This window comes from Coturnix japonica, chromosome 24 (genome assembly GCF_054131305.1).
Source record: "Coturnix japonica strain WE chromosome 24, WE-NBRP24, whole genome shotgun sequence".
Taxonomy (NCBI): domain Eukaryota; kingdom Metazoa; phylum Chordata; class Aves; order Galliformes; family Phasianidae; genus Coturnix; species Coturnix japonica.
In genome coordinates, this window is record NC_140686.1 from 8,305,023 (window position 1) to 8,318,980 (window position 13,958).

The 13,958-nt window shown below is 60.1% G+C and overlaps 2 protein-coding genes across 7 annotated transcripts; both read right to left on the reverse strand.

The window, feature by feature from the left end:
* Positions 1-25: 25 nt before the first annotated feature.
* On the reverse strand, positions 26-7,089 carry GRN (granulin precursor). Its single transcript, XM_085523763.1, has 7 exons — positions 6,990-7,089; positions 5,215-5,381; positions 4,560-4,734; positions 3,160-3,263; positions 2,782-3,066; positions 1,186-1,413; positions 26-148 (listed from the first exon to the last, which is right to left on the reverse strand). The coding sequence occupies exons 1-7, from the start codon at positions 7,072-7,074 to the stop codon at positions 47-49; spliced, it is 1,146 nt and encodes a 381-aa protein (XP_085379889.1). The 5' UTR covers positions 7,075-7,089; the 3' UTR covers positions 26-46.
* Positions 7,090-8,453: 1,364 nt separating this feature from the next.
* On the reverse strand, positions 8,454-13,288 carry TMEM98 (transmembrane protein 98). Of its 6 annotated transcripts, none has more exons than XM_085523766.1 (7): positions 13,220-13,288; positions 11,327-11,544; positions 10,183-10,314; positions 10,057-10,090; positions 8,931-9,046; positions 8,795-8,854; positions 8,454-8,693 (listed from the first exon to the last, which is right to left on the reverse strand). In XM_085523766.1, the coding sequence occupies exons 2-7, from the start codon at positions 11,455-11,457 to the stop codon at positions 8,486-8,488; spliced, it is 681 nt and encodes a 226-aa protein (XP_085379892.1). In that variant the 5' UTR covers positions 11,458-11,544; positions 13,220-13,288; the 3' UTR covers positions 8,454-8,485. The 6 variants fall into 6 exon arrangements, with proteins under 6 accessions (XP_085379892.1, XP_085379894.1, XP_085379890.1 ...); XM_085523768.1 differs by having other exon boundaries at positions 11,327-11,501; positions 13,206-13,288; XM_085523764.1 differs by having other exon boundaries at positions 13,206-13,288.
* Positions 13,289-13,958: the final 670 nt, after the last annotated feature.

Sequence of the window (13,958 nt, forward strand, 5' to 3'; positions counted from 1 at the left end):
CATAGAACCGTGTGGGGTTTCCTTCTTTCTTTGCCCTCCAAAGCCTTTATTGGGGTGGGGGGGTCCCCCTCTTCTCGCAGCTCTGTGCTGCGATGTCGCAGGTGTAGCCCTGGGGGCAGCAGTGCTGGTGGTCCTTGCAGCACACGGCCTAAGGGGGGGGGAAGGAAGGACGTGTTATAGGGTGTCACCCCACTGCCACCACCCCACTGCCCCCCCACTGCCCTGCTCGGGGTGTGCCCCCATTGCCACCCCAGGTGCCCCCCAGGAATGGGGGTGGTGGTCAGGACGGGCTGCTGCATCCCCTCCTGTCCCCAAAGACCCCCATGGATCTGCCTGACCCCAACCCCCCCCCAACATCCCCCCCCCAGTGCTACTCTGACCCCAAACCCCCACCACCCCATTCCCCCCCATAGATCTGCCTGACCCCAACCCCCCCCCACCCCAACATCCCCCCCAGTGCTACTCTAACCCCAACCCCCCCCACCCTATTCCCCCCATAGATCTGCCTGACCCCAACCCCCCCCCAGACACCCTGACCCCCAACCCCCTCCCCCAACATCCCTCCCCCCCCCAAGTTCTACTCTGACCCCTAAATCCCCACACCCTATTCCCCCCATAGATCTGCCTGACCCCAAACCCCCCCATCCCAACACCCCCCCCCCCCCCAGTGCCACCCTGACCCCAAACTCCCACCACCCCCTTCCCCCATAGATCTGCCTGACCCCCCCCCCCCCCCACCCCAGTATCCCCCCCAGTGCTACTCTAACCCCAAACCCCCCCACCCTATCAACCCTCCCCTTCCATGTGCCACCCCGACCCCAAACCCCACCACCCCATTCCCCCCCATAGATCTGCCTGACCCCCCCCCCCCCAGACACCCTGACCCCAAACCCCCTCCCCCAACATCCCTCCCCCCCCCAAGTTCTACTCTGACCCCAAACTCCCCACACCCTATTCCCCCCATAGATCTGCCTAATCCCAAACCCCCCCATCCCAACACCTGCCCCCCCAGTGCTACTCTGACCCCAAACTCCCACCACCCCATTCCCCCCCATGGATCTGCCTGACCCCAACCCCCCCCAGACACCCTGACCCCAACCCCCCCTCCCAACATCCCCACCCCCAATGCTACTCTGATCCCAACCCCCCCACCCCATTCCCCCCCTGTTCCCCCCCCCCCCATACCTGCTCCAGGGGGCAGCAGCCCCACGTTCCCCCGCTCATCCTGCAGCACGTGCTCCCATCGGGGCAGCTGGTTTTGTCGTCACATCTCACGCCCCCCCCCCGGCCCCCCATTGCCGGGCTCTTCTCCAGCCATGGCTGGCGGACCCCCCCCTGCAGGCACGTCCCCCCCTGGGGGTCGCAGACGTAGCCCTGGGGGCAGCAGTGGATGTGGTCGGGGCAGCACACGGCCTGGGGGGGGGGGGGGAGAGGAATAAGTGGGTTTCAGCACTGACCCCATAGCGGTGGGGCTGCCCCGAGTCCTTTAGAGGTATAGGGGACAACGACCCCATCCATGGAGGATATGGGGACATCTTGTCCCAGCACGGAGACAGGAGACACTCAACCCCACCCCATATAGGACGTGGGTTCGATGGCTCTCATCCCATTGTGGGGACATTGTCCTTGCCCCATTATGGCTCTGGGGACACCCAGCCTCATCCCATGGAAGATGTGGGGACATCCACCCCTGTCCCAACATGGGGACACCCAACCTCAGCCCTGGAGGACATGGGGACAGTCCCAGCATGGGGACATCGACCCTTGTCCCATCACGGCTCTGGGGACACCCAACCCCATCCCACGCAGGACATGGGGACAAATGGCCTTGTCTCACTATGGGGACAAGGGGACACCCAACCCCATTCCATGCAGGATATGGGGACAACTGGCCTTGTCCTATCATGGGGACACCCAACCCCATCCCATACAGGGTACAGCCATATCTGCCCTTATCCCATCATGGGGATGACCGCCCTTGTCCCATCATGGCTCTGGGGACACCCAACCCCATCCCATGGAAGATATGGGGACATTTGGCCTTGTCCCACTATAGGGACAAAGGGACACCCAGCCCCATCTCATACAGGACATGGGGACACCCAACCTCATCCCATGCAGGATACGGGGACAACTGGCCTCATCCCATCATGGGGACACCTCTTTGTGTCCCATCATAGGGGCACGCAACCCCATCCCACGCAGGACATGGGGACAAATGGCCTTGTCTCACTATGGGGACAAGGGGACACCCAACCCCATTCCATGCAGGATATGGGGACAATTGGCCTTGTCTTATCATGGGGACACCCAACCTCATCCCATGGAAGACATGGGGACAATTGGCCTTGTCCCATCATGGGGACAATGGGACACCCAACCCTATTCCATGTAGGATATGGGGACAAATGGCCCTATCCCATCACGGGGACACCTCTCTGTGTCCCATTGTGGTTCTGGGGACACCCAACCTCATCCCATGGGAGACATGGGGACACCTGGCCTTGTCTCACTATGGGGACAAGGGGACACCCAACCCCATTCCATGCAGGATATGGGGACAATTGGCTTTGTCCTGTCATGGGGACACCCAACCTCATCCCATGGAAGACACGGGGACAATTGGCCTTGTCCCATCATGGGGACAATGGGACACCCAACCCCATTCCATGCAGGATATGGGGACAACTGGCCTTGTCCTATCATGGGGACACCCAACCCCATCCCATACAGGACATGGGGCCACATCCCTTGTCCCCAACACCCCACATCCCCCATCACCTGCTCCAGGGGGCAGCAGCCCCACTGCCCCGTGCTCAGCCTGCAGCACGTGTCCCCATCGGGGCAGCTCATCTCATCGTCGCACTTCACGTCACCAACAGAGGCCGACACCTTCATGGCAGCCGCCGACGTCCCCTTCATCGCGTCCATCCCCATTTGGGGCCGTGGGGCTCCTGGTGCCCCCACACCGTGTGTCCCGTCCCCCCCCGAGGTGCACGTGGAGCTCTGCAGGTCACACGTGGTGCCTTGGGGACAGCAGTGCAACCCATCACTGCAGCACACGGCCTATGGGACAGCGCGGCCGGGACGTTATGGGGGGAATGGGGACATATGGGACCGTTATGGGGTGGGGATGGGGACACGTGGGGACACACTCACGTTCTGCAGGGGGCAGCAGCCATAAGGCCCCGATGGCAAACGGCAGCACGTGGCACCGTCGGGACACGAGGAGCTGTTGTCGGGACACGGCACACGGTGCAGAGCTGTGGGGTGGGGGGCAGTGTCACCCCATGGGGACATGGGGGACATGGGGGTCACTGTCACCCCATGGGGGCATGGGGGGTGTTGGGGGTCATTGTCACCCCATGGGGACATGGGGGGTGTTGGGGGCAGTGTCACCCCATGGGGATATGGGGGACATGGGGGTCACTGTCACCCCATGGGGACATGGGGATGTGGGGGGTCACTGTCACCCCATGGGGACATGGGGGACATGGGGGTCATTGTCACCCCATAGGAACATGGGGGGTGTTGAGGTTATTGTCACCCCATGAGGACATGGGGGGTCATTGTCACCCCATGGGGATATGGGGGACATGGGGGTCACTGTCACCCCACAGGGACATGGGGGACATGGGGGTCATTGTCACCCCATAGGGACATGGGGGGTGTTGGGGGCAGTGTCACCCCATGGGGACATGGGGAGGGAGGCAGGGCTGGGACATTGGGGTGTAGGGACAGGGATGTGTCATATCCAGTGCTTGGACATGAGGGGACAGGGACAGGATGTATTCAGTGCCATGGGGACATAATGGGGACATGGTGTAATGGGGACATGGGGACATAATGGGGACATGGGGACATAATGGGGACATGGGGACATGCCATACTCAGTGCCATAATACAGGGACATGGGGACACAGAAATGCCATACCCACTGCTGGGACAGACAGACATGGGGCCATGGGGACACAGGAGGTGACATGGGGACACATGGGGACACAGGAGGTGGTGGCACTGAGGGGCTGCAGGGCACAGTGTGGGGACATGGGGATATGGGGACAGGGACATGTCAAACCTAATGCTGGGACATGAGGAGATGGGGACACAGGGACAGGGATGTGCCATTACCCACTGCAGGGACATGGGGATGTGGGGACATGGGGACAATGCCATACACAGTGCAGGGCCATGGGGACATGGGGATGTGGGGACAGGGCTGTGCCATACCCAATAAAGGGATATGGGAAATGGGGATACGGGGATATAGGGATATGGGGATATAGGGATATGGGGATACGGGGATATGGGGATATGGGGATATAGGGATATGGGGATATGGGGATATAGGGATATAGGGATATGGGGATATGGGGATATAGGGATACGGGGATATCAGGATATGGGGATATGGGGATATAGGGATATGGGGATATGGGGATGCGGGGATATGGGGATATGGGGATATAGGGATATGGGGATATAGGGATATGGGGATACAGGGATATGGGGATATAGGGATATAGGGATACAGGGACATGTGCACAGTGGTGCTGTACCCGCTGCAGGGACGTGTTGCTGCCGTTGATTTGTGGCCCCACTTTGGCTCTTCCACGCCGGGAACTTGGTGGCCATGGGGCCGTCGTCCCCCGTGGGTGACACACAACGTCCGCGTTCCACGTCGCAGCTGGTGCCGTGGGGGCAGCAGTGCTCCTGGTCCGCACAGCACACGGCCTGCGGGACCAACAGCACACACACAACCAACAGCCCATCACGTCACCCCACATCACCTCACCCCCACTGTATCACCCCCAGCCCCAACATCACCCCATCCCCACCATGTCCCCCCCATCCCACTACGTCCATCCACCCCCACCATCACCCCTCATCCCACTCTGACCCCCAACCCCCCCGTCATCCCCATCCCACCATATCAGCCCCATACCCCCCATGTCCCCCAGCCCCACCGTGTCATATGGGGTGTTGGGATCATTAACACCCCATGGGAACATGGGGGACATTGTCACCCCATGGGGATATGGGGGATGTGGGGGGTCACTGTCACCCCATGGGGACATATGGGGTGTTGGGATCATTGTCACCCCATGGGGACATGGGGGTCATTGTCACCCCCCCATCCCCACCATCACCCCCATCCCCACCCCCATCTCACCGTGTCCCCCCCGTCCCCTCGCTGCCCCACACCCCCCGTACCCCTGGCATGGGGCAGCAGCCCCACGTTCCCGTTGTGGTGACGCAGCAGGTGGCGTTTTGGGGACACTCGGAGCTGCCGTCAGGACACTGTAGGGCCGTCACCGCGCTCCCAATGAGGGTCAGCCACAGCCACAGCCCCAGCGCCGCCATCATGGCTGGGGGGAAACCTACGGGTGGCACAGACCCCCCCATTCTGTGCATTGGGCCTCGGTTTCCCCATTCCCGAAGCTCTGCCCCACCCCACAGCTCCTCCAGCCCCACAGCATCCCCAACCCCACTGCACCCCCTGCCCCACAGCTCCCCTGACCCCACAGCTCCATTGACCCCACAGCTCCTCCAGCCCCACAGCACCCCCAACCCCACACTGCCACCCGCCCCACAGCTCCCCTGACCCCACAGCTCCTCCAGCCCCATAGCGCTCCTGACCCCCAGCCATAGCTGCCCCCCCTGTCCCATAGCTGCTGCTCCCACTCCTCAGCTCGTTCCATCCCATAAGATCCTCCACCCCACAGCTGCCCTCGCCCCACAGCATCCCTGAACCCATAGGTCCCTCCCACCCCACAGCTCCCCCCACCCCATAGCCCCCTCCACCCCACAGCAACCCTGCCCCCATAGCTCCTCTTACCCCATAGCACCCTCCACCCCATTAGCAACCCTGCCCCCATAGCTCCCCTCACCCCATAGCTTCCCCCACCCCATAGCCCCTCCAACCCCATAGCTCCTCTGACCCCATAGCCCCTCTAACCCCATAGCATCCCCACCCGCATAGCACCCCTCACCCCATAGCTCCTCCAACCCCATAGCACCCCCTGATCCCACAACACCTCACAGCTCCCCTTACCTCATAACATCCCATAGCAGCCCCTCACCCCATAGCTCCTGTGACCCCATAGCACCCTCCACCCCAAAACACCCCTTATGCCATAAGCTGCCCCCACTCCCCAGCTCCTCTGATCCCACAGCTCCCCCCACCCCACAGCTCCCCCTACCTCATGAGACTCCCCCACCCCATAGCTCCCTTGATCCCACAGCTCCCCCAACCCACAGCCCCCTGATCCCATAACATCCCCCACCCCACAGCCCCCATTACCCCATAAGATCCCCCACCCCACAACACCTTTTCACCCCACAGCTCCTTTAACCCCATAGCTCTCCAGACTCCATAACGCCCCCCCACCCCATAGCTCCCTTGACCCCATAGCTCCTCCAGCCCCATAACACCCCCCACCCCACATCTGCCCCCAACCCCATAACAAACCCCCCCCACCCCACAGCACCCCTCACTTTTAGGGCCCTGTGGGTGCCACCACCCAAGTAAAACCGGTCTGGTTTGGGGCAAAGTCCAACAGATGGGGGTTGGGGGCGGCCCTAAAGGCAAAGGGAGCGACCCTAAAAGCCAAAGGGGCCCTATAAGAGAATAGGGGGGTATGAAAGCTGGGGGGGGGGGCTAAGAGCACAAAGGGGGCTGTAAGGGGGCTGTGCTATAAGGCACAATGGGGGACCGGCCCTATATGATAAGGGGGGGCCCTAAAGGCAAAGGAGGGTCCTATGGGGGGGGGATAAGAGCCAAAGGGGGGACCCTAAAAGCCAATGGGGGGGGGGGGAGCTATGGGGCGGGGGTCCCGCCCCCCCAGCACCTCCCCCCCCCAGTTCCAACAGCCCCATGTCCCCCATTTAATCCCATTCCCCCCATTTAATCCCATTCCCCCCATTTAATCCCATTACCCCCCATTGCCCCCCATTATCTCCCCCCATTCTTCCCCCCCCCCCCGCACCGTGCACGCTCCCGACGCTCTCCTCCCTCCACGCCCCGCCCCTCCCTCCCCATTGGCTCCACTCGCCCTCCTGCTCCACTCCCATTGGCCACAATCTCTCGGTGGGCGGGAACAACAGGTCACGCTCCTCCTATCACGTGCCGCAAAGCCACATGACCGCCCCCCCCATAAAAGTCTATAGAAGTCCCCCATTCATTGAATCCTTATTTGAGGGGGGTCCTATAGAGCCCCCCCTCATTGGGTCTGGATTTGGGGCTGGGGGGGTCCTATAAGAGCCCCCTCGGTCTGGATTTGGGGGGTGGGAGGTCCTATAGAGCCCACCCCATTAGGTCTGGATTTGGGGGGTCCTATAAGAGCCCCCCCTCACTGAATCCAGATTGGAAGGGTCTTAGAAGAGCCCCCTCCTCATTAGGGCTGGATCTGGGGGATGAGGGGGGTCCTATAAAAGTCCCCCATTCATTGAATCCAGATTGGAGGGGGGTTCTATAAGAGCCCCCCCTCATTAAGTCTGGATTTGGGGCTGGGGGGCTCCTATAAGAGTCCTACATTCATTGAATCCAGATCTGGGAGGGGGGATCCCATAAGAGCCCCCCCTCGTTTGGTCTGGATTAGGGGATGGGGGGTCCTATAAGAGCCCCCCATTCATTGAAAACATAGTTGAGGGTGGTCCTATAGAGCCCCCCCTCAGTTGGTCTGGATTTGAGGGGTCCTATAAGAGCCCCCCCCCCCATTTAGTCTGGATTTGGGGGGTGGGGGGTCCCATAAGAGCCCCCCATCATTGAATCGAGATTTGAGGAGTCCTATAGAGCCCACCCCATTAGGTCTGGATTTGGGGGGTCCTATAAGAGCTCCCCCTCAGTTGGTCTGGATTTGGGGGTGGGGATGTCCTAAAAGAGTCCTCCATTCATTGAATTGAAATCTGGGGGGGGTCCTATAAGACCCCCCTCATTTGGTCTGGGTTAGTTGGATGGGGGGGTCCTATAAGAGTCCTGCATTCATTGAATCGATACCTGGGGGGTCCTATACAAGCCCCCCCTCATTGAATCCAGCTTGGAGGGGTCCTATAAGAGCCCCCCATTCATTGAATTGAGATTTGAGGGGTCCTATAAGAGCCCCCCCTCAGTTGGTCTGGATTTGGGGGCCTGGGGGGTCCTATAAGAGCCCCCCATTCATTGAAAACATATTTGAGGGGGGTCCTATAGGAGCCCCTTCACTGAATCCACTTTGGAGGGGTCCTATAAGAGCCTCCCCTTGTTTGGTCTGGATTAGGTGGATGGGGGGGTCCTATAAGAGCCCGTCTCAGTCTGGATATGGGGGGCAGGGGGTCCTATAAGAGCCCCCCTCATTGAATCCACTTTGGAGGTCCTGTATGACACGACAGCATCCCCCCCCCCCGTGTCCCCATAGCCACAACCACAGGCAATGGAGTCAATGGAGTCAATGGAGTCAATGAAGCCAATGGAGTCAATGGAGTCATGCCCGTTTATTGTCTCTGCTCATATCGCGGACTGTTCCTGCCGGTGCGGTTCGGTTCCGGTCCCGTTCCGTTCCGGTTCTGCCGCCATGGCTGCGTGTCTCAGCGCCTCCATGTGCTGCTCGGCCGCAGCCAACGATCGATCCACCCAGTCGCGGTCCCCGGGCTGTGGGCACGCGCTGCGCGTCACCAGCACCAGGTGAGTGACAGACAGCAGCAGCGCCGCCGCCCTATGGGAGGGGGGCATCAGGTTTGGGGTCCATAAGAGGCTCCTATAGGATCCTATAGGATCCCAACCCGACCCAGAGCATCCCCCCATCCGCGGTGTCACCTGGCGTCCAGCAGCTTGGGGTCCAGCGGGGGGTACATGGACCGGACCACGTCGTCCACCCTGTGGGGCGCAGGGATGGATGGGGGTGATGGGGGGTCGTACATGGGGATCCCCCCCACACACACCCCATACTCACCTCGGGCTGATGCGTTTGGCCGCCACAATGACATCACTGAGGCTGGATGGGGATTTGACACGAGAGCCCGAACCCATGGTCATGGCAACCAGCTTCTCGGTCAGAGTGTGGCAGATCTGGGGGGAGCAGGGGGGGATGGGGGGCAGCAAGAGTGGGGACAACAACTATAGGGACAGCAAGAGTGGGGACACAACCATGGGGAGAACAACCATTGGACTTTGGGATCATGGAGACACTGGGGACACCAACCATGGGGACACCAACAGTGGGGACAACAACCAACCATAGGGACATTGGGACCATAGAGATATTGGGGACACCAACCATGGGGACGTTAACCATAGAGACTTTGGGGACACCAACTATGGGGACACCAACTGTGGGGACTTTGGGACCATGGGGACAACAACCACAGGGACATTAACCATGGGGACTTTGGGACTGTGAAGACATTGGGGACATCAACCATCAACAGTGGAGAGACCAACCATAGGAACCTGGGGACCATTGAGACATTGGGGGCACCAACTATAGGGACACTAACCATGGGGACTTTGGGACCATGGAGATACTGGGGACATCGACCATGGGGAGAAACCAACCATGGGGGCACCAACAGTGGGGACATCAATTGTGGGGACACCAACCACGGGGACTTTGGGACCATGGAGATATTGGGGACATCGACCATGGGGGACACCAACTATAGTGACACCAACCTTGGGGACACAACCATGGGGACTTTGGGACCATGGGGACATTGGGGACATCAACTACAGGGACACTGAGAGTACCAACATTTGGGACACTGGGGACACCAACACTAGTGATATGGGGACCACGAGGACATTGAGACCATGGAGACACTGGGGACACTAACAAGAGGGACAGTGGGGACATGAATGGGGTCATTGGGACCATGGGGAAATTGGGGACACCAACAATAGGGACAGTGGGATCACGGGGATATGGGGGACACCAGCCATGGGGATTCTGGGGACACCAACCATGGGAACGTAGGGGCCACCAACTACAGGGACACTGGGGACACCAACTATGGGGACATCAGAGACAGGGACCACGAGGACATCGGGGACACCAGCCATGGGGACACTGGGACACTCACCTTCAGGATGGCGATGCAGTGTGACACCAGACCCCTGTGGATGGAGGAGGGGTGGATGGGGCAGAGCCCACCCTCGCCGCCATGGGGCAGCGGTGACAATATGGGGACGGGTGACACGGTGCTTACGAGGCGTCCTGGATCCAGTCCTCGTTCTCCAGGATGGCCTCGATGTGGGGGTTGGTGATGACCACGTCGTCCAGCTCCAGCTCCGACGGCTCCGACTGCGTCTCCATGGCCCCAATGAGATCCACAATGGGTCTGGGGGGGACATAGGGGGCGTTGGGGACATCTCAGTGCCACCTCTGCATCCCCAATGGGGATCTTCCAATCCCAGTGATGGAATGTGTGACGCGTCCCCAATGTTGTCACCAATCCATGGGGTCTGCGCCATCCCAATGGGGTCCACACCAGGAGGAAAGGGGACAAGGATATGGGGTCAAGGACATGGGGACAAGGATATGGGGTCAAGGACATGGGGTCAAGGACATGGGGTCAAGGACATGGGGACACGGACATGGGGACACAGATATGGGGACAAGGATATGGGGACATGGACATGCCCAATGGGGCTCCTTCCAACCCAATGCCATCATGCATGACATATCTCCAACACCATCCCCAGCCCATGGGGTCCATGCACCACCAATGGGGAGACACCAAGGGACACGAGGACAAGGATGTGGGGACAAGGATATGGGGACAAGGACATGGGGATAAGAATATGGGAACAAAGACATGGGGACAGGGACATGGGGATAAGGACATAGGGACAAGGACATGGGGACAAGGACATGGGGACAAGGACATACCCAATGGGGCTCCATCCAACCCAATGCCATCATGCATGACATTCCCAACGCCATCCCCAACCCATGGGGTCCATGCACCACCCATGGGGACACACCAAGGGACACGGGGACACAGAAATGGGGACATGGACATGGGGACATCCTGGTGCCACCTCTCTGATCCCAATGGGGCTCCGTCCAACCCAATGCCATCATGCATGACATTCCCAACGCCATCCCCAACCCATGGAGTCCATGCACCACCCATAGGGACACACCGAAGGACATAGGGGCAGGGCCATGGGGACAAGGACATGGGGACAAGGACGTGCCCAATGGGGCTCCTTCCAACCCAATGCCATAATACATAACACATCCCCAACCCATAGGGTCCATGCACTGCCCATGGGGACACACCAAGGGACACTAGGACAAGGACATGGGGACAAGGCCATGGGGCAGGGCCATGGGTTCAAGCTCACTTGGTGTCGTAGGGGTGCAGCAGGTCTTTGGGGCGGCAGTAGCGCTGCCTGCACACCACCACCAGCGCCACGAAGGACGCCAGGAAGATGGTGGCCAAAACCCCAATGGCCACGATCACCACCGTCTCCATGGCTCGGCCCCGCCGCGTTCAGGCGCTGCGCTCCATCTCTGTGCCTGCAATGGGGTGGGGACCCCCAGAGAACGGCCCTGTGGGGCTCTGGGGATCCCAAGGATGGTTCAGACAGGGAACCTGAGAGCTGCTCCTATGGGGGTCCCAGTGGGAAGCTGGGGGGCACCAAGACCAGTTCCTATGGGGATCTGGGGAACCCCAAGACCAGTTTGTATGGGGAAATCCGAAGCCTGTCTATATGGGGATCTGGAGGACCCCAAGATTGGTCCCTATGGGGACCCCCAGAGCCCGTCCCTATGGGGCTTTGGGGATCCCAAGATGAGTTCCTACAGAGGACTCAAAACCTGTCCCTATGGGAATCTGGGGGATCCCAGACTGGGTTCCTATGGGAAATTCCATCCCCGTGGAGCTCTGGATGACCCCAGTGCAGGTCACAATAAGACCTATAAGAGTCCATATAAAACCAATAAGAGCCCATCCCAATGGGGATCTGGGGACCCCTCGACTGGTTCTTGTGGGAAACCCCAAAGCCTGGTCCCTATAGGGACCCCCAAAGACCATCCCAATGGAACTCTGGAGGACCTCAAGACCAGCCCCACAAAGCCAGTCCCTATGGGGCTCTGAGGATCCCCAAGATCAGTGTGTGTGGGAACCCCAAATCCCACCTGTATGGGGCTCTGGATGACCCCAAGACCAGTTCCTATGGAGACCCCCAGAGCACATCACTACGGGGCTTTGGAAGACCCCAAGAGTGATTCCTATTGGGAATCCCAAATCTCATCCCTATGGGAACCCCCAAAGCCCATCCTTATGTGGCTCTGGAGGACCCCAAAACTGGTCCCTATGGGGCTGCGGATGATCCCAATGCAGGTGTCTATGGGGAACCCCTAAGCTTGATCCTTATTGGGAACTTTAAAGCGTGGTCCCTATGGGGCTTTGGTGGGTCACTGAGCCTGACCCTTATGGGGAACCCCACAGCCAGTCCCCATAGGGACCAGCAAATCCCATCCCTATGGGGTCTGGGGACCCTAAGAATGATTCCTATGGGGAACCCCAGAGCCTGGTCCCTATGGGGAGCCCCAAAGCCCATCTCTATGGGGAGCCCCAAAGCCCATCCCCTATGGGGCTCTGGAGGACCCCAAGTCCGGTTCCCATGGGAAAGCAGGATCCCTAAACCTCCATCTCTTTAGGGGACACCCCAATCCCGGTCCCTACAGACTTACAGGGATGCCCGGAGCCCAGTCCCTATGGGGCTGTGCTATGGGGCTGTGCTATGGGGCTCTGCTATGGGGCTGTGCTATGGGGCCCGGCCCCTACCTGCGTGCAGCCGGATCTGTGGGGATCAGGGAATGGGATCGGGGCCACTTCCGCAGCGCGGCTGCGACCTTTGCACCATGAGTAATGCGGGGGGGGGGACCCACACATCCCGGCCCCACAGCCCCACAGCCCCCAACCCCTTTTTCCCCCCTTCTTTCCCTTATCCCCCCTATCCCCCCCCCCACCTTTTGTCCTCCATTTTCCCTTTTTTCCCCTCATTTTTCCCTCCTCCCCCTCCCCCCCATCCCACCGATCTGTACCACTCCGCCCCATCCCCACCGCCCCCCCCTTCAAGCAGATTTGCGGCCCCAAAGCCGATCCCGCCCCATAACCCCACAGTGCCCCCAACCTGTGTGTGTGTGTATAGGGGGGGTGAGGGGTCCCCTCCCTGCCCCGATCCTAAACCCAATCCCACCCCCCCTCCCCCAAACCTGGAGCTGCGCACCGGGGGCGCACAGTGGGGTCTGTGGGATCTATGGGGCGGTGTGGGGCGGTGTAGGGCCGGCCTCCCCCCGCAGGCACCGCCCCCATAGCCGAGCACAGGGGCCTCCGGGGGAACCACGGGGTCCCAAAGAGTCTCCGCTGTGTCCCAAAGCGGCCCCACTCCCTGCCCCATAAGTGACCCCATAGAATCATAAAGTACCCAAAGAGCCCCCAAAAGCCCCAATTTGCCTCCAAAGCGCCTCCAAACGCCCCCTCCTCCATCCCAATTCAGTCACAGGGATCCCATTGTGCCCCAAAGTGCCCCCAAATGTCCCCTACCCCATCCCAGTGTCCCCATTGACTCACTGGGTTCCCATTGTGGCCCTAAATACCCCTAAGTGTCCCCATTGACTCACAGCGTCCCCAAGTGTCCCCTGTCTCACCCCACTGAATCACAAAGACTTCCCATTGTGGACCAAAGTGCCCCAAAGAGCCTCAAAAGTTACCAAAGAACCCCAATGTGACCCCAAAGTGTCCCCAAATGTCCCCTACAGCCCCAAAGTGTCCACAAAGTGTCCCCATGACATCCCAGAGCCCCCACTGTGACTCAGAGCACCCCAAAGTGTCCCCATGACACCCCATTGTGTCCCCATTGATTCACAAAGTGCCCCCAAATGTCTCCTACCCCATCTCAATGTGTCCCCATTGAATCAGACCCCATTGAATCAGACCCCATTGAATCAGACCCCACTGTGCCCCAA

Excerpts from the sequence above, each read along its gene's own strand:
- GRN (XM_085523763.1), bottom strand. The coding sequence starts at position 7,074 with ATGGGAGTGGAGCAGGAGGGCGAGTGGAGCCAATGGGGAGGGAGGGGC. Across the intron at positions 5,382-6,989 it reads GAGCGTCGGGAGCGTGCACG|GTTTCCCCCCAGCCATGATG; the intron begins GTGCGGGGGGGG and ends TGCCACCCGTAG. Across the intron at positions 4,735-5,214 it reads GCTGCTGCCCCATGCCAGGG|GCCGTGTGCTGTGCGGACCA; the intron begins GTACGGGGGGTG and ends TTGGTCCCGCAG.
- TMEM98 (XM_085523766.1), bottom strand. The coding sequence starts at position 11,457 with ATGGAGACGGTGGTGATCGTGGCCATTGGGGTTTTGGCCACCATCTTC. Across the intron at positions 8,855-8,930 it reads GCCAAACGCATCAGCCCGAG|GGTGGACGACGTGGTCCGGT; the intron begins GTGAGTATGGGG and ends TGCGCCCCACAG. Across the intron at positions 8,694-8,794 it reads CCCAAGCTGCTGGACGCCAG|GGCGGCGGCGCTGCTGCTGT; the intron begins GTGACACCGCGG and ends CCCCTCCCATAG.